The following is a 24,556-nucleotide window of genomic DNA, read 5'->3' as shown; positions in this document are numbered from 1 at the left end:
TATTTTTATGCGTTTATTTAATCATTTATAGGTTTGTCTAGTTATTTCATTCAAAACTAATTCAACAAGATGCTACAGTTTGAAACGCGTCGCCTTCAGATGAAAAACTACATTTCCCATGATGCACTTCACATCCGGGGGAGGCTGAACTGAGCTGAACAATTCCAAAAACGTGCTTTAAAAAGTGACATCAGCGGCTCAAGGTAAAAAACTTTTGATTCTTGTAAATTTATCAGTAAAAACAGACAGAATCATCGTGTTTGTTTGTCGTGCGTCATCTGAGTTTGGACGTAGTTTGTTCACGTCGTGAGGAGTTTGATGGAGAGAGTGGATGTGCAGGACGCAGCGTGATATCTGCTGTGTTTGTGCAGAGAGTGGACACAGGAGGACACAGGAGGACACAGGAGGACACAGGAAGACACAGGAAGACACAGGAAGACACAGGAAGACACAGGAGGACACAGGAAGACTGCTGCAGGACCAGGACACTTTTTTTTACTCTACAAACTTACTCTGAGGTCTGTAATCCAAATATTCCTTGTGTAAACGTTGGTCTTGCATGCTTAAAACTACTTTAAATGAGAAAAGTTGAAGTTTGCAGAAGATCACAGTGATTTAAATGGGACTTATTAGTTAAAATATGTAATTCTGAGCTTTTAAAACTGGTAAAATGTTTTCAACTCCCTGTAAACTTGCTGGAACTTGTGAGTTGTTCTGATCGATCCATGCAACTTTGAGTATTCTCGCATTGTTTTCTGTGTTTTAAAACTGAAAAAACCCCTCAATACTGCTTCTTTAAAGGGCCCATGTTAAAGAGCTGTTTTCTGAGCTATGTTATAATGTTGTTTCCTCATCACAAACAGACCTAGAGTTGTGTTTTGTTTCATTCATACATGTTCAACACGCAAAATCCTGCATATTTAGGCTGAAAACACTGCGTTCCACCTTGTGATGTCATCATGTGGTGATACAGGAAGTGCTCCATTGTGTTTTTAAACTCTATACACCTTCATTAGAATCATTTGGATGATTTCAGCCCTGGATTTATTTAGATCATTGCCAATCTCTACTGAACAAAAGGTAAAAGGAACTGTTAGCTTGAAAACTACCACTTCATGACGTCACAAGGTGGAACGGAACATTTTGAGCTTTGGAGATGTAGTCAGACTAATAACGCATGTGTGAATGAAAAAAGTTTTTACATTGAAAACATGAATATTAACAATCTAGATGTCGGTTGTTTCTGCACAGCTCTCGAGATAAAAATTACTTCAATAAAATCTGCAAAAAATAAACAAAAAAGCTATGTCCCGCAGTGTAGTTTTAAAGTTCCAAACCAGCAGCGGTGGCCTGTCGAATGAGACAATGTTAAACGTGTTCTCTAAAACGCCCCATGTGAGCGTCATGTGCCCGTGTGCTTTCAATCAGAGCAGCTGATTGGACTAATAGTGAGACGTGTGCTGCAGTTTACTATGACGGACGCACCGATTTTTCACCTCTGATATCGATACTGATACTATACTTTAAGCATCTGCCGATATTAACCGATACAAGTGTAGAGATTGAAAATAAAACTTGATCCACTTGTGTCTGTGTAGCTTATTTACCCTGCAAGTCACTACAGAACAGCTTTGTATGAGTTAGTTTAAACATTGGGACGTTCTGAGTCAGTAAATCCTGTCATTACGTCCGATTAAAGACCCAACGAGAATATCGTCTGAACCGATACCTGATCCAGCCAATATCAGCCGGATATTTGACACCAGCATCAGTATCAGTATCGGTGCGTCCCTGCTTTCTCCGCTTTAGTCTCTGTGCAGCCTTAGACGCTCTAAAAGTTTAAATTATGGACGTGACCTCGTTGTGAAGTTGATAAGTTGGAGTTGCACAATGTAAAGTCACAGGTTATGGGTTTACTGAGAGTTTGAACTCTGACCAACAGATATTTGAGTTGGGGGTTTAGGCAAGAACAAGACTATATACCATTTCATAGCTGCTAATGACATTATACACAATATTTAGCAAAACTACAATACTTTTCGGTTGCAAATGGAAGCGTGGACAAATATGGTAAACTTAATAATTCGTACACAATCCATGGGTTTCAGAATGATGAGTAATTGACCGTTGCCGTAGCGCCGCTGTAAACGTCATCGCAACAAAGCGTCGTGAATCTGTCGGCGCCTCCTATGGACAGCTGCAAATCACGGTAGCAAATGGCAGATTTTTTGTTTTACTTGTACCGAAACGACAACGCAACGCTGCTGAATCCTACACGTATCATCGATTAAGAAAATAAAATCAAAGAACGAAGTGCGTACGTCACAGTGGGCGTGTGACGGCGGTAAAAACAAGGATTGATCTGCAAAACGGCGTCTTGAAAATATGATTTAAACATGTCCGAATCACTGCAAATGCAACTTCGAGAAGGCGAAACGGTTATAATGTGGTTAAAAGCTCTGAAAAGTCGTTTTTGTATAATAAGTCTGCTTTAATGTGAATCCTTGAATTTTGTATAAGGAAAAAAATGTTAAAAGTCTGTTCCTGCATCCATGTGAGTTGCACTTTCTTTCAAATTAATCCTCATTTAATATTTCTGTCATATCTTCAGATTATAAGAGCACAATGGTCCATAGTAGTTTATATGTATATGAAAAGTGAGTATATGTTAGATAGCCTGCTGCATTATTCGAAGTGGCTAAATTTAATCTGCAGATGTTCTAATCTCGTTTTGGTTGCGTTGCTAATTACATTTTCTTGGCAGCGGTTGTGAAAAAACGGTCCCTGTTGATTTATTGATCCACACTATCCACTCCTGATTAAACCCCTCTGTCTACCATTCTGTGTATTTCCAATTACAAAGACACTCCAGCTTTAATCTAATCACTAAAACATGTTTATACCCCTATTGTCTGTTTCCTCCGATGAAGACTTGACAGCGCGATGCATTGTGGGAGTAGCAGAGCCGGTGTTTTACTGTATATCTTGTGATAATGGCGCAGTTGTTCCGTTTTAAATGCCCTGCGCCTAAGCCCGTTGCATTGGGTTTTGTCCCGGTTGATTGACTCCCTGTTAGTGTGGCCTTACGAGATAGTGTGAGCGGAAAGGTCAGACCAGCCATCCGCTCCCTCCATAGGTCACTGTGTGCATGTCATTAAAGGGAAGACGACGACGGCTTCTTCATCTTCTTCTTCTTCTTCTCACGGGAGGGGTCTCTGTTGTGTTGTTGTGGCAGGTGTCATGGCGGAGAAGGTGCTGGTCGTGGGAGGCGGAGGTCGGGAGCACGCTCTGGCCTGGAAGCTGGCCCAGTCGCCGCAGGTACAACAAGTGCTGGTCGCCCCCGGTAACGCAGGCACGGCAAACTGCGGCAAGATCTGCAACTCCGGTAAACGGGAGCGCGATATTAAACATGTTGGTCAAGTAAAGCCTCACACTACAGGATAATGTGCCCAGTTTAGGACCCGATTTGCTTTTCCTCGACTTTGTAAAACTGTTAAACTGCAGCGTTCTCATCCAAATTATCCATTGGAATTTGTTCTCCTCAAATAATAACCCCCCCAGTTCACAAATCAGCACAATGAATCCAGTTTGAAACCTTCTTTAAAAGTAAAAACGCAAGAGTAGTTCTGTTTACATCCACACAGAGAAAATCGAGCTGAAGCTGTTGTTTCTGTTTCATTGTTGATTTTCTAGCTTTCTGTTGGTAAATTTAATTCCCTTCTTCAGCCCTAAGAGGCAACTGCTGTCGTGATTTTTGGGTTTCACAAAATAAATTGAATTGAAATTGAACTGAAGCTGCAGATTAGCGATAGTGACTCTGCTTTCTGTGTATTAAAAACATTTATCTGAACCACTGCACCACATTTCACTCATAAAATAACACAGTTTTGATTTGTATCTTAAGTTGAAGTGCAACGCTCTGATCTTTGGAACACTTTAGCGCCTCAGAGTGAGTCGTTTTACTGTAGACAGGAAACAGATGAAGCGAGTGCGCGCACAACTTTTAGCTTGTGGTGTACAGTCTCTTCGCTGCCATATCCCGCTGCAGTGTTTGTGCTCAGGGAATCGTAAGAGTTTAAATCTCATACGATTCTACTTATCTGTGGTCTGCGCTTTTTGTCTCACATTTAAAAATCGTTAAATGTCCTGTAGTGTCTGCCGGGCTTTAGTGAATTATCAGTCAGATGTATGTTTTGAAAAACTCTCACATGTTTCACTTTCAAGCAAATCTGTCATAAAAGATGTTGTTTTTTGCAGTGAAATTTATATTTTTAATTTTGAAATGATAAAAAATGTATTCAGTGGCACTTTGTGTTGTCACGATACTAAAAGTAAAAAATTGATTTCAGTACCAAAGAATGGACTCAATACCGATTGTTTCTTTAGACAATAGAATGTGATTTTCAACATTAAATGGTAGTACTTTCTTTTCTATTCCCATGTGGCCTTATATCTGTACGTTCCAGTAGTTTATGTGTCGTATATTTGTTCTGATGCAGCTCAAAATCATTCAGGAAAGGTTCATTTCTGTCCTGAAAATGTGACTTTTTTAGTATCGATACCTGCTCAAATGAATATCTAGTTTCAGGACCAGTTTTAGTATTGATCAGTATCTTATTTTCAATACTTTTAACAAGTCTTACCCAAATACTAATTGATTCTACAACTAGTATCAAAACTAGATTCTTATTTGAACAACTATTGATATGGAAAAAAAAGCAGAAATGGCACAAAATTTAACTTTTCCTGAATAGTTTTTTTTATGGTTTGGGTTTATATCAGAACTATGAGACCACACGGTAACATTAAAGAATCTACTATTTGAAAAACCTAGTTAAAATTTTTCTTTTTCACATTGTAAAATCCTTTAAGTCCATTCTATTTTAACCTCTTAATGAATTCTTACCTGTGTATGTGAGTAGAGATGCATCGATCTGATACTTGTAGACACTTAAAGCCATAGTATCAGAATCGGTATCAGTATGGGAGCTGAAAACACAGAATCGGGTCATCCCTAATTGTGCGTGTGTGTGTGTGTGTGTGTTTGCAGAGGTTTCCATTAGCAACCACAGCATCCTGGCCCAGTTCTGTAAAGACCATCACGTGGGGCTGGTGGTGGTGGGTCCGGAGGTGCCCCTTGCAGCAGGTGAGCGCGTCTGCCCTGAAAACGTCCCCGCCGTTAGATTAATGACTTTGCACTAACACCGCATATGTTCCCGTCCCCCGATTCTCCGTCACCCGCAGGCATCGTGGACGACCTGACTGCCGCGGGAGTCCCCTGTTTCGGCCCCTCCGCTAAGGCCGCGCAGCTGGAGGCGAGCAAGAGCTACTCCAAAGCCTTCATGGAGCGCCACGGCATCCCCACGGCTCGCTACGGCTCATTTACGGACGCGGACGAGGCCTGCAAATACATACGGACGTGAGCATCTTAAACCCACGTTGACGCTGTAATGATCAATGGCCAGATGTTTAAATGCTTAGTTTAGCGCAAAAAGTGCAACAAAAATACGTTTTTTTTGTATTTAATAACATTTTTATTCAAGTATTGATCTCAACTGCAGCTTTACAGGTTACAGTCCGATTACCCCCCACAGAATAGAAGAATTTATTAATATTAGTAGTAGTATTATTAGTATTATAGATAATAAAAATAATACATAAATTCATAATAATGCATAAATAAATAAATATAAAATAAACATAGAAATAATACAATGTAATAATAATAGTGAATAATAAATAATATAAAAAGTAAAATAATGAAACTAATCTGTATTTAATAAATTTTCAAGATTCTATATTACACAGAATTGACTCTTGAGCGCTTTTAGTTATGTTATAATGTTTTTACCTCTTCAAAAACAGACCTGGAGTTGTGTTTTGTTTCATTCACACATGTTTGAGTAACACTTTATTATTAGTTTGTCTATTTCTCCAAAGCTCAAAATGCTCTGTTCCACCTTGTGATGTCATGAAGTGGTAGTTTTTAAGTTAACAGCTACATTTTACCTTTTGTTTATTAGTGATTGTAAATTCCAGGACTAAAACTATCCAAATGATTCTAGAAACGAAGGTGTGTGGAGTTTAAAAAACACAGTGGAGCACTTCCTGTATCACCACATGATGACATCACAACGTGGAACAGAGTGTTTTCAGTTTGACAAAAGAACTCCGTCTAAATCTGTGGGGTTTGTGTGTTAAACATGTGTGAATGAAACAAAAAAACACAACTCCCAGTCTGTTTTTGATGAGGAAACGGTGTTGTAACAGATCAAATGCTTTTCATAATTGTAGTTTAATCACGTCGGATGAATGTCACCTCGAGAGAAGCCAATTCAAAAGTCTAAAATTCTTGTGGTGGTTTGAAACATTTCGAGCCGATGGGACAGCTGCGCTCCCAGACAGTCCCATCCATCCCCATCCGCCAGCACCCAAAGTCGTTCTGTCCCAACAGTCAGATCTGCCTGTGCTAATGGCTCTCACACATCTGTAGAGTGTATCTGCCACACGGCGCCCGCTCCAGATGTGAGACGCGAGTTCGGCCGCGTTTGGCTTGCGGTGCTGCGTTCGCCGACTCCGTGTTTGTGTGTGTAAACGTGCGCGTCGTTGCAGGGCGTCTTTCCCGGCGCTGGTGGTGAAGGCGAGCGGGCTGGCGGCTGGCAAAGGGGTGATCGTGGCGAAGGACCAGGAGGAGGCTTGTCAGGCGGTTTTAGACATCATGAAGGTACAACAGATGTTACACGAGGTTTATATTTTCACACTGAACAACCCGAGTATGGGCTGTTGTTGACACGATACTAAAATTTCAAACTTATTTCGATACTAAGGAATAGACTCGATACTCCAGTACTGATTCTGATACCACGATGATGATTAAAAACTTTTTTTTTTAGACAATAGAAGGTGATTTTCAGCTTTAAATGGTAGGACTTTCTTTTCTATTGCCATGTGTCTTTATAAAGTCACTGACAGTTGAAATAAAAACATAAATCTTTTGTATATAAATATTTTTCTTTCATTTTTTCAGAGCGTTTAGAACGATCCTTCTGACATTTAATAATCTGAGCAAATACAGCACCAAGGAGCGAACCCTCATTGTACAGTGGTACTTTGAGTCACATGGGTCAAATTCGACATTTTAATCCCAGAGATGCCCCGAGCGTAAACGCCATTAAAGGAATAATAAGTGTTTTTCAAAGACAGGGGGCAGTATGTGATCTCCACAGACCTGACTAGTCCCGATTTCTTCCTGTGGGTCGATCTTAAAGAAATGTGTTTGTGAATAAACCTCAGACGACTTAATAAACGACTTAAAACGTAATATCGAGGATCAAATAAGAGCCATACGCCCGGAAATGTTTTCAGATGTTATTAAAGTGTGTTGGATCGGGCTGTTCAGGGCCAAAATTTGGTCATTTTTACTTCCCGTAGTTCAAGTAGTGATAAGTTCAGGTGTACGTGAACAATTATAACCGTATATATTGCCAAAAATCTTGGAAGGTTCAGTTTATCTACTGCTAAAATGTGGTAAATTTAACTTAAGAATTATAGAAGATATTGAAGATTTAATTGTGTCGGTGACTTTCGGGCCACCCTGTATTTGTGTAATACCTCAGTGGTCCAGTAGGTTCCATAGTGGTCCTTGGGCGTACACTAGTCTGTGTGTCTTATACTTGTTCTGACACACCTCAAAATCATTATAAAGCTACTCGGGAAAGGCTCATTTTTGTCCCGTGAATGTGACTGAGTGTCTAATTACCAGTAAATTATATTAAAAATAGATTCTCAATGTTAGTTTTTAGATTGTGATTCATTTTTCCACATAACTGAACACTTTTTGAAACACTTTTTCTCTGACCAACCCTTATTTTCCCCTTAATTCACACTCATAATATCTGCATGTTTCCAGCACCTCATAAACAATCATTTCTGTCCATAGGTGTGGATTTATTCTTGGGTTACAATGAATTCTATTTCCGTAAAGCTGTTTGAGGAGCTCTAATAACTGCTCTTTCGTCGTGTTTGGCATGTGACGCAAGAATAACTTTGATTATATATTGTGTTGTATGGTTTATAGACGGAAATCACTCCTTGCTTTGGCATTTAAAGGGTACATTATGTTTTTTCCTCATCACAAACAGACTTAAAAGTGAATTATCCCGTTTCAGGATGGGGCGTTTGGATCTGCAGGGGAGACCGTCGTTGTCGAGGAGCTACTGGAAGGCGAGGAAGTGTCTGTAAGTTTATATAAATCCACCAAAGATTCATATTTTTGTTCTGTTGAATAAGTTAATCTTTTTTTCTTTCTTTGTTTTAGTGTCTTTGCTTCACTGACGGAATATCAGTCTCTCCCATGCCCCCGGCCCAAGATCACAAGCGACTCCAGGACGGCGACTTGGGGCCGAACACGGGTGGGATGGGCGCCTACTGCCCCACCCCTCAGGTACAGCGGGGTCCCTCACTTGAAGTTACCCACAATCCTTGAAGAAGTTGCGTCCCTTTGTTAAGTTATACAGTAGCGGGGGTTAAAATAGGTTCCACGCTGGTTTTGTGACTCGGGTTTGGGGTTTGGTGCAGGTGAGTCAAGAGCTGCTACGAGACATCAGAGACAGCGTGCTACAGAAGACCGTGGACGGGATGAGGGAGGAGGGAGCGCCCTACGTGGGTAAGTTCACCACAGGACCCCCTATTTCAATATATCTGCAGAATACATTTAATTCTGTGTTTTTGTGGAGCCTCAAATCACAGCAGTTAACGAGATCAGTGAGTTAAAGAAACAGAAAGGTAGAAAATCCAGCAGTGAAACAGACTAAAACTGACAGATTAACCAACAGTCATAGAAAATAAGCAAATGGAGAAGCCAGAGCGCCCCCTGTGTTTAGACCATCTTTCTGCAGGAACAACTCAAAAAAAAAAAAAAAAACCCAGGAGAGCACCTACGAAGAAGAAATCCACTCAATCGGGGAATCAAACGAGGGGGGGGCTCAAACTGAGGGACTCAAACCAGGGGACTCAAACCGAGGGGGACTCAAACCGGGTGACACTCAAATCGAGGGACACTCAAATCGAGTGACACTCAAATCGAGGGACACTCAAATCGAGGGACACTCAAATCGAGGGACACTCAAATCGAGGGACACTCAAATCGAGGGACACTCAAATCGAGGGACACTCAAATCGAGGGACACTCAAACCGGTGGGACTCAAACCGAGGGGGACTCAAACCGAGGGGGACTCAAATCGAGGGACACTCAATACCAGGGGACTCAAACCGGGTGACACTCAAACCGGGTGACACTCAAACCGGGTGACACTCAAACCGGGTGACACTCAAACCGGGTGACACTCAAACCGGGTGACACTCAAACCGGGTGACACTCAAATCGAGGGACACTCAAATCGAGGGACACTCAAATCGAGGGACACTCAAATCGAGGGACTCAACCAGGGGGACTCAAACCAAACCGGGGAATTAAAATTGAGGGACTTAATCTGAGACTTGACCAGGGACTAAACACTTTAATAATCTAGTAATAAACATTTCTAATCACACCTGCTCCTGTTTTGTGTGTTTTAAATGGACCTACTTGTTTAGTTTGTATTTGTCTTTTATTTTCCGTACTCTAATGTGTCTCTCCTTGTATAAATAGCTATAAAAATGATGCTTTTTCTGCCGTGTCCTTGTCCCGTGTTCAGGCGTCCTGTATGCCGGTCTGATGCTGACCAAGGAAGGACCCAAAGTTTTAGAATTCAACTGTCGTTTTGGAGACCCCGAGTGTCAGGTCTGCTCCAAACATCAGCTCAAACTGTTCATATAGTTTGGATTATACTGACTCACTGTACGCGTCTAATCCCAGGTGCTGATGCCTCTGCTGAAGTCAGACCTGTATGAAGTCATCATGAACACCATCAGCGGTAAACTGGCCTCCAACGCCCCCGTGTGGCACCAGGAGAGCTCTGCAGTCACTGTGGTCATGGCCAGTGCAGGATACCCAGGCTCCTACAAGAAAGGAGTTGAAATCACTGGTAAGAAAAACATGATGATAAATAAACAATACAGAAAAGACGATTTAAGATTTTATCAGCCCAAGAATAGATTAGTGTACTTTTTGTGGGTCAACACATCACCCCAGTCCCTTTGACTTCCAGTTTCTTTTATAATGTGTTTTTAAATTGTATTGTTTTGTTTTTAAATGTTCTATATTAAACAAAATTGACTCTTGTGATCTTTAAGCCGTGTTATAATGCTGTTACACCTGTAGTTGTGTTTTGTTTCATTCACACATGTTTGAGTAGCACTTTGATTTGTCTGTCACATCTCCGAAGCTCAAAACGCTCTGTTCCACCTCGTGATGTCATGAAGTGGTAGTTTTCAAGTTAACAGCTCCTTTTACCTTTTGTTCAGTAGAGATTGGCAATTCCAGGGCTGCAATAATCCAAATGATTCTAGTGAAGGTGTGTGGAGTTTAAAAACACAGTGGAGCACTTCCTGTATTACCACATGATGACATCACAAGGTGGAATAGAGTGTTTTCAGTTTGAGAGAAAAACAAACCTAAAATTCCAGGTCTGTGATTTTATTTATTTATCTTTATTTATACAGGGGGACCCAACGAGAGCACTTGGGCCCTCTTTTTCAAGGGGGCCCTGTTTAAAATGCAATACAAACTGAAAAAAACTAAGTCCATATAAAACATCAAAAACAATTGCAGGTGTGTGTATAAAAGTTTGTTATCAGCTTATTAAATTTCAACTGTGTCACCAACGTGATGAGGAAACAACATAACAGATCAGAAAATAGCGTAATAAGGGCCCTTTAAAGCTCTGGATCAGGAGCGTCAAACACAATTTCACGGAGCGCCACATCAGAAAAATGGCTGTCCTCAAAGGGCCAGATGTAAAATAGATGTGACTACTTTTGTTACTACTACTACTACTACTTGTTAATGAACTGGTTCTGTGTTTATTACTTATTCAAGTTTCAAATATTGCGTATTAATTTGCATAGATATAAAAAATATGTCTGTGTAACGACATATCTCTTGATAAAATGACATGTTAAGACCATCATACCTTTTAATTTACCATGTCGAGGGCCACATAAAATGATGTGGAGGGCCGTATTTGGCCCCCGGGCCTCGAGTTTGACACATGTGCTCTAGATGGTCGTCTCCTCCTCATTTGACTTCACTCCTGTCTGCTCCAAACTCAAACAGAGCCTTAAGGTCAACCAACCAATGTCCGCTTAAGTCCCCAGAGTCAAACTCAAACACTGGGATGATCGGGGTCTCTCTGTCGCCAGCCCCACACTCTGGAACAAACTGTCTTTGGCCTGTTTAAATCCAGGCTCAAAACGTATCTATTCAGACTGACTTTAACACTTTAATAATGCAGTGACACTTTGCACAATAATAAAACACAACTCCAGGTCTATTTTTGAGGAGGTAACAGCTTTATAACATGACTTAAAGCTCCAAAAAGTGATTGATTGTGACACTTTATTATAAAAACGTGAACTTTGTGTTTTCAGGTCTCTCCCAAGTTCAAGACATGGGCCTCCAGGTTTTCCACGCCGGCACTGCTCTCAAAGACGGGGCCGTAGTCTCCAGCGGTGGGCGTGTCCTAACAGTCACAGCCGTCCAATCGTCTCTGGAGGCGGCTTTGGGGGCTGCGAATAAGGGCGTGGCGGCGGTTGGGTTTACCGGTGCCGTGTACAGACATGACATTGGGCACAGGGCCATCGCCTACTTGAACCAGCACAGGTCAAAACCTCAAAACACTTGCATAAACTGAGTTGTCTGGGTGTTTATGTTTTGATTTTTCTTGTCTTTTTTCTAATAAAAACATAATATTTCATCATATTACATCATATTGTTGTTAATTCACACACAGCAGTTTTACCAATGGTTCATGAGGCGACGCAAACACCATGAAGTTTATAACACAGTGCTCTCAAACGTAAAATAAAATGGTATATTAAAGGTGTACGGTGTAAGTTTTCTGGTAGAGGATACGCCACATGCTTGTCTTCATAGAGATGTTATTGCGTTTGCCTGGAATGTCCCACAATATGGCATTAAACCTGCATTAATTTGATTATATATATATCATCGCTTATAAATGCCTTCAGTAGCATCTTGTGCAAGTTTGTTCAGTTTTTACCGTAGACTGTATATATAAATGGACATAGCTAACCTGCTAGCCGCCGTGCTCCAAATTAGCTCCATCGACTCTGGTTCCGATTCACTTTCTATTGAAAAACTGTTACTTCTCTCTGGAAATTTTAAGCCCAAAATGACACATCTAAGAGCAGCAGTTTCGCTCTACATGATCCTGCTGTTTTTACGTCACTATTTTGTTCGTAAATCAAAATATGAGCATCAATAACAGACACATCAGGCGCCTTCTTTCCCTGAGGTCACTCCCGCTAGCGTTAGCAACAGGTTTGATTGACAGCATTGCTAAGTGCCCGGTCCTTGCTCAAATAATGGTGTGGGCAGGAAGGGGCGTTACCTTTAACAGCCTTGCTCCCAATTGGCTCTTTGGTTGCTATGATACTAGTTACAAATTAGCCACTATAACTGCTAGCCTCGATGAGCTTCATTTGACTGGAGGCAAACGCTCATTTCTTGCGATAAAAATTCAAATTGTATGTTTATGGCGATGAGCAGGTGGCGCAGGAAAAGTTGCACAGTGTGTCTTTTAACTCGTATATTCTTATTCCAGAGGCCTGACCTATAAAGACAGCGGCGTGGACATAGCGGCCGGCAACAAACTGGTGGATTTGATCAAGCCGATGGCGAAAGCGACCGCCCGCTCTGGTAGTCAAACGTCTGATACTTGTGTCGTTGATATACGAGCTCGGGTTGGGGTTGTGAGTTGTAATCCGTCATAGAGCAGAGACTTAAATGTTTTCTCATTGGACAGGGTGTAACGCGGAGCTGGGAGGTTTCGCGGGGCTGTTTGACCTGAAGGCGGCGGGGTTTGTTGATCCCATCCTGGTCTCTGGCACTGATGGAGTGGGCACCAAACTCAAGGTACAGTAGGTTTGGTTTTTCTCGTGTTTATTTTTCATGTTTGTACTAAGATCAAATAGTACTGGCCATAGATATAAGCGACTTAAACTATTTCTACTTTAATACATTTTAGCGATTGTCTGTATAGATGCTCTGTAATGTAGAGTGTTTTGTCCACTGACCCAAAGGTTGCCGGTTCAAATCCCGCTCTTGACGTAAACATTATTGGTTGAGCGGTCAGATCCACTTTGAGTTTGTTGAAGGTTAAAAAAAACGTTATATAAAAATGCAACCAGTTACCGCTTTTGCCAGATGAAATTCTCTTCTCGTTTTTGCACGGAATGCTCCACAGCAGGGCATTAAACGTACCTGTTACTGTTGAGATGAGAAGTGACGCCATCAGGCCAAAGTTCAGGTTAAATCTGGGGGAAGCAATCATATTTTAATATTTTAATTTTGAGCAATAAAAACGCAAATGAATCATGAATAAATGGACAATTGTAATGCCTTAATGTGGAGCATTTCAGGCAAAATAGTGATATCTCCATGGAAACAAGAAGGTGGCAGACAGTCCATTAGATTTGATAGTGCACCTTAAAAATAAAAATGGTTTAATACATAAAATATAACAATAAAAATAAAATATACTTTAAGTTTTTCTTTCCAGATTGTCTCATCAAAGTTTTCCTTGAAGCGATACAAAAAAATAAAAATAAAAAATGGCACTTAGCTTTAATTGTTGGCTGCAGGAAAACGACACTCGCTTCTGTTTAGCTTTTTGTGTTAAAAATCTACAGAATGATTTGATTTTCCCTCCCGTGTTTCAGATCGCTCAGGCCTGTAACCAGCACGAGGGTCTGGGGCAGGACCTGGTGGCCATGTGTGTGAACGACGTCCTGGCTCAGGGGGCGGAGCCTTTGTTTTTCTTGGATTACTTCTCCTGTGGAAGTTTGGACGTGGACGTAGCCGCTAAAGTGGTCGGAGGCATCGCTAAAGCTTGTGAGATGGCCGGGTGTGCTCTGCTCGGTGAGGATTTATCTGCAAATTTAAATCTACAGGAGTTACGATGTGTGATGTTTAGAATTGAGTGTATTATTAATAGTGTAGTTTTGTAAAATTTGGCTTAATATGTTTCTAAACTGATGATTTGATTATTACTGTCAGTGGAGTACGAACATTTCATGGAGGATTTCTTGCACAGATGAAGTTGGCGTAAATTATATAAATCCATTTGAAGAGTTAATTTACAAAAACAGATAAGTGCCATTTGAAAAAGTCATCGGAGGCTTGTAGTTTACTCTCAGTACAGTAATATTTCCAAAAGCCAAATGTATTTTACTGCTATTAAATTATAATTCTATCCCTTCTTGATAAAATCCACATATTGTCATTGCTAATATCTCTTGCCTAAGTGTTTTTTTTTTCTCCTTTTGTCGCCATTTTCTATGTTTCAAAACCGATATGTCTGTTTTTGCTGTTAAACTCTGTCAAACGTGCCTATATAACAAATTATTGCTCAAAAATATCTGGGAAAAACCTGCATTATTTCGATGAGCGGGGTCGCCTTTCCACAGATCTGATACTTAATCCTGGTGAAGGACCTGTCAACGATTCAACTGGAGATGAACAAGACGGATTCTCAAGCGCTTGTAAACTCACAGAAATAGCGTGAATTCATTCGGCGTGCAAGACTGGTCAATTGCTAGTTTCCATGGAAATAGACTAATTTAATGCCACATTGTTTAATATTCCAGGCAAAGTTATAATCTTTCCTTGGAAATAAGCAGGTGGTAGACCCTTCCCTAGAAAAGTTGCATATTTCAGCTTTTAAACCAGCCAGAAATGCCCTGAATCAACTCAAAAATCTGTCTAAAGTCTGAACTGAAGAGTACTGTTAACTTGCATTTAACTACGTGTGTTTCCGTTTTGAAGTGAATAAAGTTTTATTTGTGTAACGTGCAGGTGGTGAAACAGCTGAAATGCCCGGCGTGTATCCCGTTGGTGAATACGACCTGGCTGGTTTCTGTGTGGGAGCCGTGGAGAGGGGGGCGCTGCTGCCCAGACTTGGGGACATCGCTGACGGTGATCTACTGATCGGGATAGCCTCATCTGGCGTCCATAGCAACGGCTTCAGCTTGGTGCGTAAAGTCCTGGAGCGCGCGAACCTCACCTACAGCTCGCCCGCTCCTTTTGGCAAACCAGGACAGACGGTTGGTACGTATCAGGAGGATAAGACAATAAATTATAATACTGTTTATCGTGATTAAAAAGGGTGGACAGTAATCGTTAATTTTATACAATCGTCTTTGTATAACTAGATTGTGCAGAAGTCATAATATTAAAATGATCATGATTCATATCCGGAACATTTTAAACTATCAGCTACTTTAATAATTAATTTTGATATAATCGTTAATCGCAATTATTTTGGCTGTGATAATCGTGACACTAAACCTGCTTGATCAGAGGTTTATACTTTTGAATATAAGGGCTGCTCTCTTTGGGGTGTTCTGCAAAATTTGAAACATTTGTCTTATTTAGTTATGTTAAATTAAATAAAATGTACTGTGATTAATGTTAATATTTAAATAATTATTTTTTCAGACCAAGGTTTAGTTTGTTTTCATACCTGACAGTTTGAGGGAGAGCGCTAGTGAATAGTTCAGAGTGGTCTCATGATGATACTGCGATGTTTTGGCGCTGTCTTCCTTCCAGTAGAGGCAGGACTACAGCGCCATCTACAGTCTGACTTCTTCAGGACCTTATCCCAGGTGTGTGAGAGTAAAAAAGCCCCCGTCCCGGTTTATAGTCCCGCTAGTGAACAATCCAAACTGTCAGGTGTGAAAACAAACTAAATCTTGGTCTGAAAATGGTAAAAGAAAAATTCTAATCTGTCAACTGGACAAAACGTTGTAGGAGTGAAGCCGTTTCTTCAGTTCTGGTCAGATTACTGCTGGACACTGCCTTATATCTGTCTGAAGGGAGGGGCTAACTACACTGAAACTAACTGAAACTTGGTCTGAAAAAAGAATCTATTACATTAAATTATCAGCAGACCAGATGAACCTCATTGTACTATTAATATATATAAATCTACATCTTTATCTCAGAGTTGGGTTATTACTGTGTCCCTTTTGGTTCAATATTAGTTTAAGCCAATTAACTTGATACACAAGGGAAATTACTTGTGAAGTGGTTATGTCCAATTTGGTTTAACACTCGCTGCACAAAATCTGACATAAAATGACTAACATTACTATTTCTTTCCAGGTGAAGTTCTTCTGACGCCCACAAAGATCTACAGTCGCCTGCTTCTGCCGATCCTGAAAAGCGGAGCTGTAAAAGCCTACGCCCACATCACAGGGGGAGGACTTTTGGAGAATATCCCTCGGGTGCTGCCCCCAGAGCTGGCGGTCGATCTCGGTAACTACAAATTTGACAACGCCGGCAAATTCCGTATTTATAAACTGACCCTTTTGTGATTTTAGACGCGTCCCATTGGAGCATCCCGCCTGTGTTCTCCTGGCTGCACAGAGAGGGGGGGCTAAGCGAAGAGGAAATGTCCCGTACGTTTAACTGTGGGCTCGGGGCTGTTCTGGTGGTCGCCCCCCTGGATGCTCAGAGAGTCCTACGGCAGCTGCAGGCCTACGAAGAGGCCTGGATAGTGGGGTCTCTGGACAAGAAGCAGCTGGGTACGTTGTGGATTTAAAAGGCTCATATTATTCTATTTTCTGATCTATCTTATAATGTTTCCTCGGCACAAACAGACCTGGAGTTGTTTTGTTTCATTCACACATGTTTAACACGCAAACCTGCATATTTAGGCTGACTTCTTCTCTCAAACTGAAAACACTCTGTTCCACCTTGTGATGTCATCATGTGGCGATACAGGAAGTGCTCCACTGTGTTTTTAAACTCCATACACCTTCATTTCTAGAATCATTTGGATCATTTCAGCTCTGGAATTGCCAAACTCCATTGAACTAAAAGTAAAAGGTAGCGGTTAACTTGAAAACTGCCACTTCATGACATCACAAGGTGGAACGGAGCATTTTGAGGTTTGAGGATGTGGACAGACTAATAATAAAGTTTTACTCAAACATGTGTGAATGAAAAAAACACATCTCTAGGTCTGTTTTTTAGGGGGTAACAACATTAATTTAGTGTAATATAGTTGGTCCCCATTGAGATGTAATTTCTTTGCCTGGAATGTTCCACAGTAGGGCATTGCATTTATTCAGTTGTGTGTGCTTTATTGGTTTATTTGGTCACCTTTCCACAGAACAGACCTGTCTTGTCGTTTTCTATGACAATAAAATCTTGAATCACAAAATTACGTTAAGAGCATCAACCACTGCAGAGTTTTGATGTAAAGTACAATACAAAATGTGCTTTATCTTGTGGCATCTCCCGCTTGTCTCCATGGAGATAAGTTAAACACGATACCGTGCAACATTCCAGTCAAAACGATAACATCTCCTTGGAGACGGGGAAATGACAGACTTCCCACCAGGAAAGTTGCAGTGGTTAACTGGTAAAAACAGTTCATTATTACTTATTATACATTTGTAGGTGCTGAGAACGTGGTTGTTCGTAATCTGAAGCAAAGCCTGCTGAAGTCAGAAGGGGGCGCTACTGCAGATGTCAAACTGGACAAAAACGGCCACGGTGACAGCAGCGCGCCTCGCATAAAGAAAAGAGTGGGAGTCCTCATCTCTGGCACAGGTCTGAGGTCACAGGTGTCATGTTTAGAGACGTTAAAGTCCATGTGTGACGAGTCCATGTGGTTTTGTTTAGGCACAAACCTGCAGGCGCTGATAGAACAGGCCAGACGCCCGTCCAGCTCTGCAGAGATCGTCGTGGTCATTTCAAACAGACCCGGAGTACAAGGCCTCAAGAGGGCAGCACTGGCCGGCATCCAGACACGGGTAAACAACACACAATCAGCTCTTTGAAATGTCTTTTATTTCAAACAAGAGATTTCAAGATCATACATAAAAAAAAATGAACCGTTTGGGGGAAATCTGCTGGGGTTTTATTGGGTCAAAACATTGTACACAACCAGATTAACCGCTGGGTCAGAAATACGACTTTGGTTAGTGTTAATTAGAATGTGAGTCTTTTAAAATCTCACTTTAACATCAGGCAACTGGGTGTTTGCTGTGTAATACTTGCGGTTCTAGGAAGATTCATTATATCAAGTCATGAATCTGGGTTCTGTATGAATTTTTAATCACATTTGCTTTATATTAAAATGTGTTGTAATAAAACAGGTAGTGGACCACAAGCTGTACGGGAGCAGAGCAGAGTTTGATGGGACCATTGACCGTGTGTTGGAGGAGTTCGGAGTGGAGTTGGTCTGTCTGGCCGGTTTCATGAGGATCCTCACTGGGAACTTTGTCAAAAAATGGAACGGTAAAAATCACGGGCCACGGGTGATATTTTACTATTTAACCAACTATACGACAATGTAATGTTTTTGTATCCATGTTTGTGTAGTCGCTCAGTCGTCCAGGTGTGTGATCCACAGCAAAAGAAACATTCAATTCTGTCAACTGGACAAAGGTTTTAGAGTGATTTAACGTATTAACTGACAAAAGGTGACATTTTTATATAGTGTTTTTCCACTTTTAACACACTCAAAGCGCTCTACAGTGAGGAACCATACACACATTCATACACTAGAGTACATAGACACTGGGGCGAGGTGGGTTAAGTGTCTCACCCAAGAACATAACGACAGCATTTATCTATGGGAGCTACCCTGTGAGTCAGGTTAGGGGCCAAATTATGACTCACAGTAGCACAGTTCACACTTAGCTACATCTATGAAACTAACACATCTACTTGTTTATGGTTTGTTTTTTAGTGTAGTTACTCCTTCAGATAAATGTAAGACTGTGTTTACCAGTAATTTGACACCAAAACTGAAGAAGCGGCTTGGAACAGCAAAACATTTTCGCTCTAAAACATTTGCCGAGTTGACAGAATTAAGTTTTCCTTTTGCATCTACTTTTTACAGGTAAACTACTGAACATCCACCCCTCTCTACTCCCATCGTTTAAGGGAGTAAATGCCCAGAAACAGGCCCTGCAGGCTGGGGTGCGGGTTAGTGGATGCTCTGTCCACTTTGTAGCAGTAAGTACTTCATCTTATTCAAATATCGTAACAATTCCTTCTCTTACATCCTCACATTGTCCTTGCGTGTGTAGGAGGAGGTGGACGCAGGTGCCATCATTGTCCAGGAGGCGGTGCCGGTGCTCAGTGGCGACACGGAGGAGAGTTTGTGCGACAGGATCAGAGAGGCGGAACATCGCGCGTTCCCGGCGGCGATGGAGCTCGTGGCCAGCGGCACCGTGCGGCTCAGAGAAGACGGACACATCACCTGGAATACATGAATACAAATGCGTTACAAGTACTGCCTGTTAGCTGTAGACTATTGCACAAATGTCTTTGATCAAGATCTGCTGTAGAGCCAAGCTGGGATTGAAATGTTACACTAAATACATTCCGTTTTTGTCATGAATTTACAAAGGGCTGCATGAAAAATAAAATGTAAAAAATTAAATAAAACTGCCATGTTTGACCACAGTGTTTCAAATATCAGGTATTTTTTCCACTTGTAAGTACTAGTGTTGTCACGATACAAAAACTAACTTTTGATACTTAATACACACTCGACACTCAATACTGATACTACGACGATAATAAACTCCTGTGAATGACTTTTTTGGTATCTGTCTGTGTAGACCAGATCCACCAGCATTCTGACCAGCTTGGATGAGCAGTGACACGTCTTCACTCCTACAAGATTTGTCCAGTTGACAGATTTAACTTCGTTGTTAGGTTTTTTTGGTAGCGATATTTTCAAATGAGTATCTAGTTTTCTAGAGATACTAGTTTTAATATTGATTAGTATCTGATTTCCGATACTTGTGGCAGCCCTAGTAAGTAAGTATTCAAAGCTGATCCTACATTTAAATACCACTATAGCAAATAAAATGCAAAACAAGATGGCCAAGAAGGATAAAACGATAAGCCATGTTATAGTGCTGTCATAAAAAAAAACATACCTGAAGGTGTTTTGTGGTGTTTTGTTTCATTCACACATGTTTGAGTAACACTTTATTAGTCTGCATCTACAAAGCTCAGAATGCTCTGTTCCACCTTGTGATGTCACGTAGTGGTGGTTAACAGCTCCTTTTACCTTTAGTTCAATAGAAATTGGCACAAGGTGGAAGAGTGTGTTTTTTCCGTTTGAGAAAAGAACTTAGCCTAATCATGCAGGCTTTCTGTGTTAAACGTGTGAATGAAACAAAACAACTTGAGGTATGTTTTTGTTGAGGAAACAACATAACAGATCAGAAAACGGCATAATATGGGCTCTTTAAAAAATGTATAGTTTTTGGGGACACTAATGAACAAAAATATTTTAAAGACTAAAATGATCTCATCAAAATACAAAGCTAAATAATGATCGCAATACTTTACCCTTTAGCAGCTCACGCTCCCTCTCTCCATCTGAACCGCAGCACTGACAGTCGCTCGTTTCCGGCTCTCGTCTTCAAACAGACATCTCCACTCAGACCACACTCACCCAGAACACTCATTATCTCATCTGTAGAGAAAGAAAATAAAACTTCACCTTAATGAAAGATTTGCTAAATATAAAAGAACTATGTCCATTGTGCACTCACCTGGGTTATTCTCGACGATAGTAATGAGGTAAAACAGCCCATTTTTAGACAGTAGTTTTGAGACGACAGGCAGGAGTCTGTCGACAACCTCTCTGCCTCGCTCTCCTCCGGCCCAAGCAGCTTCTATACCAGAACTGCCCACCTGTGGTTAAATAAAAATACTGTTTTTCATGGCAACATTATTTTACTGGTTGATTGACGCATAAACTGGACTTGAACAAGACAACACTGTGTGGGATTTTAAAATAGTTTAGGCCTACAGACAAATTTTCAATGGAAGAAGCCTCAGTTTCCACAAGTTTTGAGATAATTTGTTTATCAAAATTTTAAAAAGGTTAACTAAAACTTTTCTGGTGCCTCCATATACACTCACCTGAAGGATTATTGGGAACACCATACTAATACGGTGTTTGACCCCCTTTCGCCTTCAGAACTGCCTTAATTCTATGTGGCATTGATTCAACAAGGTGCTGAAAGCATTCTTCATAGAAATGTTGGCCCATATTGATAGGAGCATCTTGCAGTTGATGGAGATTTGTGGGATGCACATCCAGGGCACAAAGCTCCCATTCCACCACATCCCAAAGATGCTCTATCGGGTTGAGATCTGGTGACTGTGGGGGCCATTGTAGTACAGTGAACTCATTGTCATGTTCAAGAAACCAGTTTGAAATGATTGGAGCTTTATGACATGGTGCATTATCCTGCTGGACGTAGCCATCAGAGGATGGGTACATGGTGGTCATGAAGGGATGGACATGGTCAGAAACAATGTTCAGGTAGTCCGCGGCATTTAAACGATGCCCAATTGGCACTAAGGGACCTAAAGTGTGCCAAGAAAACATCCCCCACACCATTACACCACCACCACCAGCCTGCACAGTGGTAACAAGGCATGATGGAGCCATGTTCTCATTCTGTTTACGCCAAATTCTGACTCTACCATTTGAATGTCTCAACAGAAATCGAGACTCATCAGACCAGGCAACATTTTTCCAGTCTTCAACTGTCCAATGTTGGTGACCTCGTGCAAATTGTAGCCTCTTTTTCCTATTTGTAGTGGAGATGAGTGGTACCCGGTGGGGTCTTCTGCTGTTGTAGCCCATCCGCCTCAAGGTTGTGCGTGTTGTGGCTTCACAAATGCTTTGCTGCATTCCATGTAACGAGTGGTTATTTCAGTCAACATAGCTCTTCTATCAGCTTGAATCACTCGGCCCATTCTCCTCTGACCTCTAGCATCAACAAGGCATTTTCGCCCACAGGACTGCTGCATACTGAATGTTTTTCCCTTTTCACACCATTCTTTGTAACCCCTAGAAATGGTTGTACATGAAAACCCCAGTAACTGAGCAGATTGTGAAATACTCAGACCGGCCCATCTGGCACCAACAACCATGCCACGCTCAAAACTGCTTAAATCACCTTTCTTTCCCATTCTGACCTTCAGTTTGGAGTTCAGGAGATTGTCTTGACCAGGACCACACCCCTAAATGCATTGAAGCAATTGCCATGTGATTGGTTGATTAGATAATTGTATTAAGGAGAAATTGAACAGGTGTTCCTAATAATCCTTTAGGTGAGTGTCGATATCATTGCTTTGTCTAGATAGGACACATTTCGGTATTAAACTTATTCCTGGACAAGCAGGTAGCACCACCATGCCGAGTTACTTCAATTCAATTTATTTTATAGACCAAAATCACAACAGCAGTCACCTCTTAGGCCTGAACATAAGAATTGATTTAACCAACAGAAAGTTACTTTACTCATTTCTGTGTAGACTCTGCACATCTGACTGGGCGACAGGTGCGTCAGAGGAGAAGTATTTAGTCTGAAAGGTTAAGAAAACTCCCGCTCTGTCTCACTCTTGATTCACTTTTATTCTCACAACATTTCGGTCCCTCTGATACCCGAGGAAGGCCAGAGGGACTGAAACGTTGTGAGAATAAAAGTGATTCAAGAGTGAGACAGTGTGCGGGAATTTTCTTAACCTTTCAGACCAACAGAAAGTTAGAAAATCAACAGTGAAAGAGAAACAGACGAGCAAATGAATCAACAGAAAAGAAGCAAATGGAGAAGTGTCCCTGAACATCCCCTGTCCTTAGACCCTCCTTCTCGGCAAAGTAAAACTCGGAAAAACCCAGTGGGAAAAAGAGACTGTTTACTGGTTGGATCATTCACTGTATGACTGCATGTTTTTCAAGGTACATTTCTAGCAATAAAAACACTTGTAACCGAATAAATGCAAGATGGATAAGTAAAATGCTGCAGTGTGGACCATTGCAGGCAAATATCATCCCATCCCAGACCAGCAGGTGGCAGATTTCATAACCAAAAGTTGCACAATGCACCTTTTAAAGTGATTATAGAGAATACCTGGAGCAATCAGTGAACTTACCTCCTCAGAAGGCGTGACCACGTAGGGAGGGTTAAACAGCAGCACGTCCACTTTGCCTTTCAACCGTGGCAATAGACCATCTACCTAAAGAGACAAGTGTTTAGAAGCAAGGTTTTTACACCAATTAAAACCCATTTACATAAAATCTCACCAAATCAGTGATGACAGGCTGCAGGGAGATGTTGTTACAAGAGGAGGTTTTGGCTGTGCACTTTGCAGCAGCAGTATTCACGTCTGTGCAACTGCAAAACAAGGGTAAGAGAGCACAACTGTTGCAATCTGCCTTTAAATTAACAAAACAGACTTAATTAACTTACATGTACAAGGCTGCAGGTCCAAGCACAGACGCCAGAAACGCAGACACAACTCCAGACCCGCTGCCAACCTCCAAACACACACTTGGACTAGAAGAAACAAACATTACACCATCATTTTAGCTCTGAATTAACAATACAGTGATGCAATGCTAGTGTTTCTGTTACCTCCTTTCCTTCAGCATCTCTGCGTCTTTTTCCAGCGCATCTATCAGTAAAAAAGAGTCTTCCGCGGGCTCGTACACCTCACTGAACTCCCCCCGGCCCGTGTGGGAGTAGAAAGGAGTGGGATAATTCACCGACATCGAGGTAAAACGGGTTTATTTTTAAAGAATTCTAAAAAAAAAAACGTGTGGAGTTGGTTGGCGCATGCGCACTAACAGGCATATTTACTTCCGGATATTGAGTCTGTGTTTGTGTAATGTCGCTCTCTACTGGACGGGCTGTGAAAACCCAATAATTCTCCTGTTTGTAGAAGCGATGAGAGTAAAAGGAGTTTTTGTTTTTTTTGTTGTTTTTTTTTTCATTTGATTATGGTAATATTAGAAAAAAAGTATATAGTACATATATATATATATATATATATATATATATATATATATATATATATATATATATATATATATATATATATATATATATATATATATATATATAATTTTTTTTTTCTTATTTATGTGGATTATCTTTTGAAAATGCCAGATTTCGTGCATTGTTTTGGCCACGTGATCATCAACATCTGCACAGTCACCTGCTTCTTGTGGTTTAAATTAAAAGGTAAGGCTCTTAAAATGTCATTTTATCAGGAGATATACAGTTACACGGTCATCTTTTTTTTTTACATCTAGGCAAATGCATATGCGATATCTGTAACTTGAATAAGTAATAAATAAAAACCTAAATCCTACTGAGCATCTTTGGAAGGAGCTGAAACATGTCGTCTGGAAAAGGCACCCTTCAAACTGAGACAACTGGAGCAGTTTGCTCATGAGGAGTGGGACAAAATACCTGCTGAGAGGTGCAGAAGTCTCATTGACAGTTACAGGAATCATTTGATTGCAGTGTTTGCCTCAAAAGGTTTTGCAACAAAATATTAAGTTAAGAGTACCATCATTTTTGTGAAGGCCTGTT

At 40.9% G+C, this 24,556-nt stretch overlaps 2 protein-coding genes across 3 annotated transcripts; one reads left to right on the top strand and one right to left on the bottom strand.

Moving 5' to 3' along the window:
• Positions 1 to 118: 118 nt before the first annotated feature.
• On the top strand, positions 119 to 19,606 carry gart (phosphoribosylglycinamide formyltransferase). Of its 2 annotated transcripts, XM_055228342.1 has the most exons (23): positions 131 to 203; positions 372 to 518; positions 3,236 to 3,385; positions 5,051 to 5,146; positions 5,245 to 5,419; positions 6,613 to 6,724; positions 8,169 to 8,237; positions 8,318 to 8,443; positions 8,578 to 8,665; positions 9,697 to 9,782; positions 9,858 to 10,026; positions 11,531 to 11,762; positions 12,727 to 12,821; positions 12,928 to 13,037; positions 13,844 to 14,042; positions 14,979 to 15,230; positions 16,287 to 16,439; positions 16,505 to 16,708; positions 17,589 to 17,741; positions 17,814 to 17,944; positions 18,290 to 18,431; positions 19,039 to 19,154; positions 19,229 to 19,606. In XM_055228342.1, the coding sequence occupies exons 3-23, from the start codon at positions 3,241 to 3,243 to the stop codon at positions 19,412 to 19,414; spliced, it is 3,039 nt and encodes a 1,012-aa protein (XP_055084317.1). In that variant the 5' UTR covers positions 131 to 203; positions 372 to 518; positions 3,236 to 3,240; the 3' UTR covers positions 19,415 to 19,606. The 2 variants fall into 2 exon arrangements, with proteins under 2 accessions (XP_033835220.1, XP_055084317.1); XM_033979329.2 differs by lacking the exon at positions 372 to 518 and having other exon boundaries at positions 119 to 203; positions 19,229 to 19,593.
• Positions 19,322 to 23,801, bottom strand: n6amt1 (N-6 adenine-specific DNA methyltransferase 1). The gene is made up of 7 exons (XM_033979339.2): positions 23,594 to 23,801; positions 23,429 to 23,515; positions 23,263 to 23,353; positions 23,112 to 23,195; positions 20,714 to 20,855; positions 20,508 to 20,634; positions 19,322 to 19,401 (listed from the first exon to the last, which is right to left on the bottom strand). The coding sequence occupies exons 1-6, from the start codon at positions 23,728 to 23,730 to the stop codon at positions 20,519 to 20,521; spliced, it is 657 nt and encodes a 218-aa protein (XP_033835230.1). The 5' UTR covers positions 23,731 to 23,801; the 3' UTR covers positions 19,322 to 19,401; positions 20,508 to 20,518.
• Between the last annotated feature and the right edge of the window lie 755 nt (positions 23,802 to 24,556).

This window comes from Periophthalmus magnuspinnatus, chromosome 2, assembly GCF_009829125.3.
Source record: "Periophthalmus magnuspinnatus isolate fPerMag1 chromosome 2, fPerMag1.2.pri, whole genome shotgun sequence".
NCBI lineage: Eukaryota > Metazoa > Chordata > Actinopteri > Gobiiformes > Gobiidae > Periophthalmus > Periophthalmus magnuspinnatus.
The sequence above is the reverse complement of the archived record's forward strand: the minus strand, read 5'-3'. Positions and strand labels throughout refer to the sequence as shown.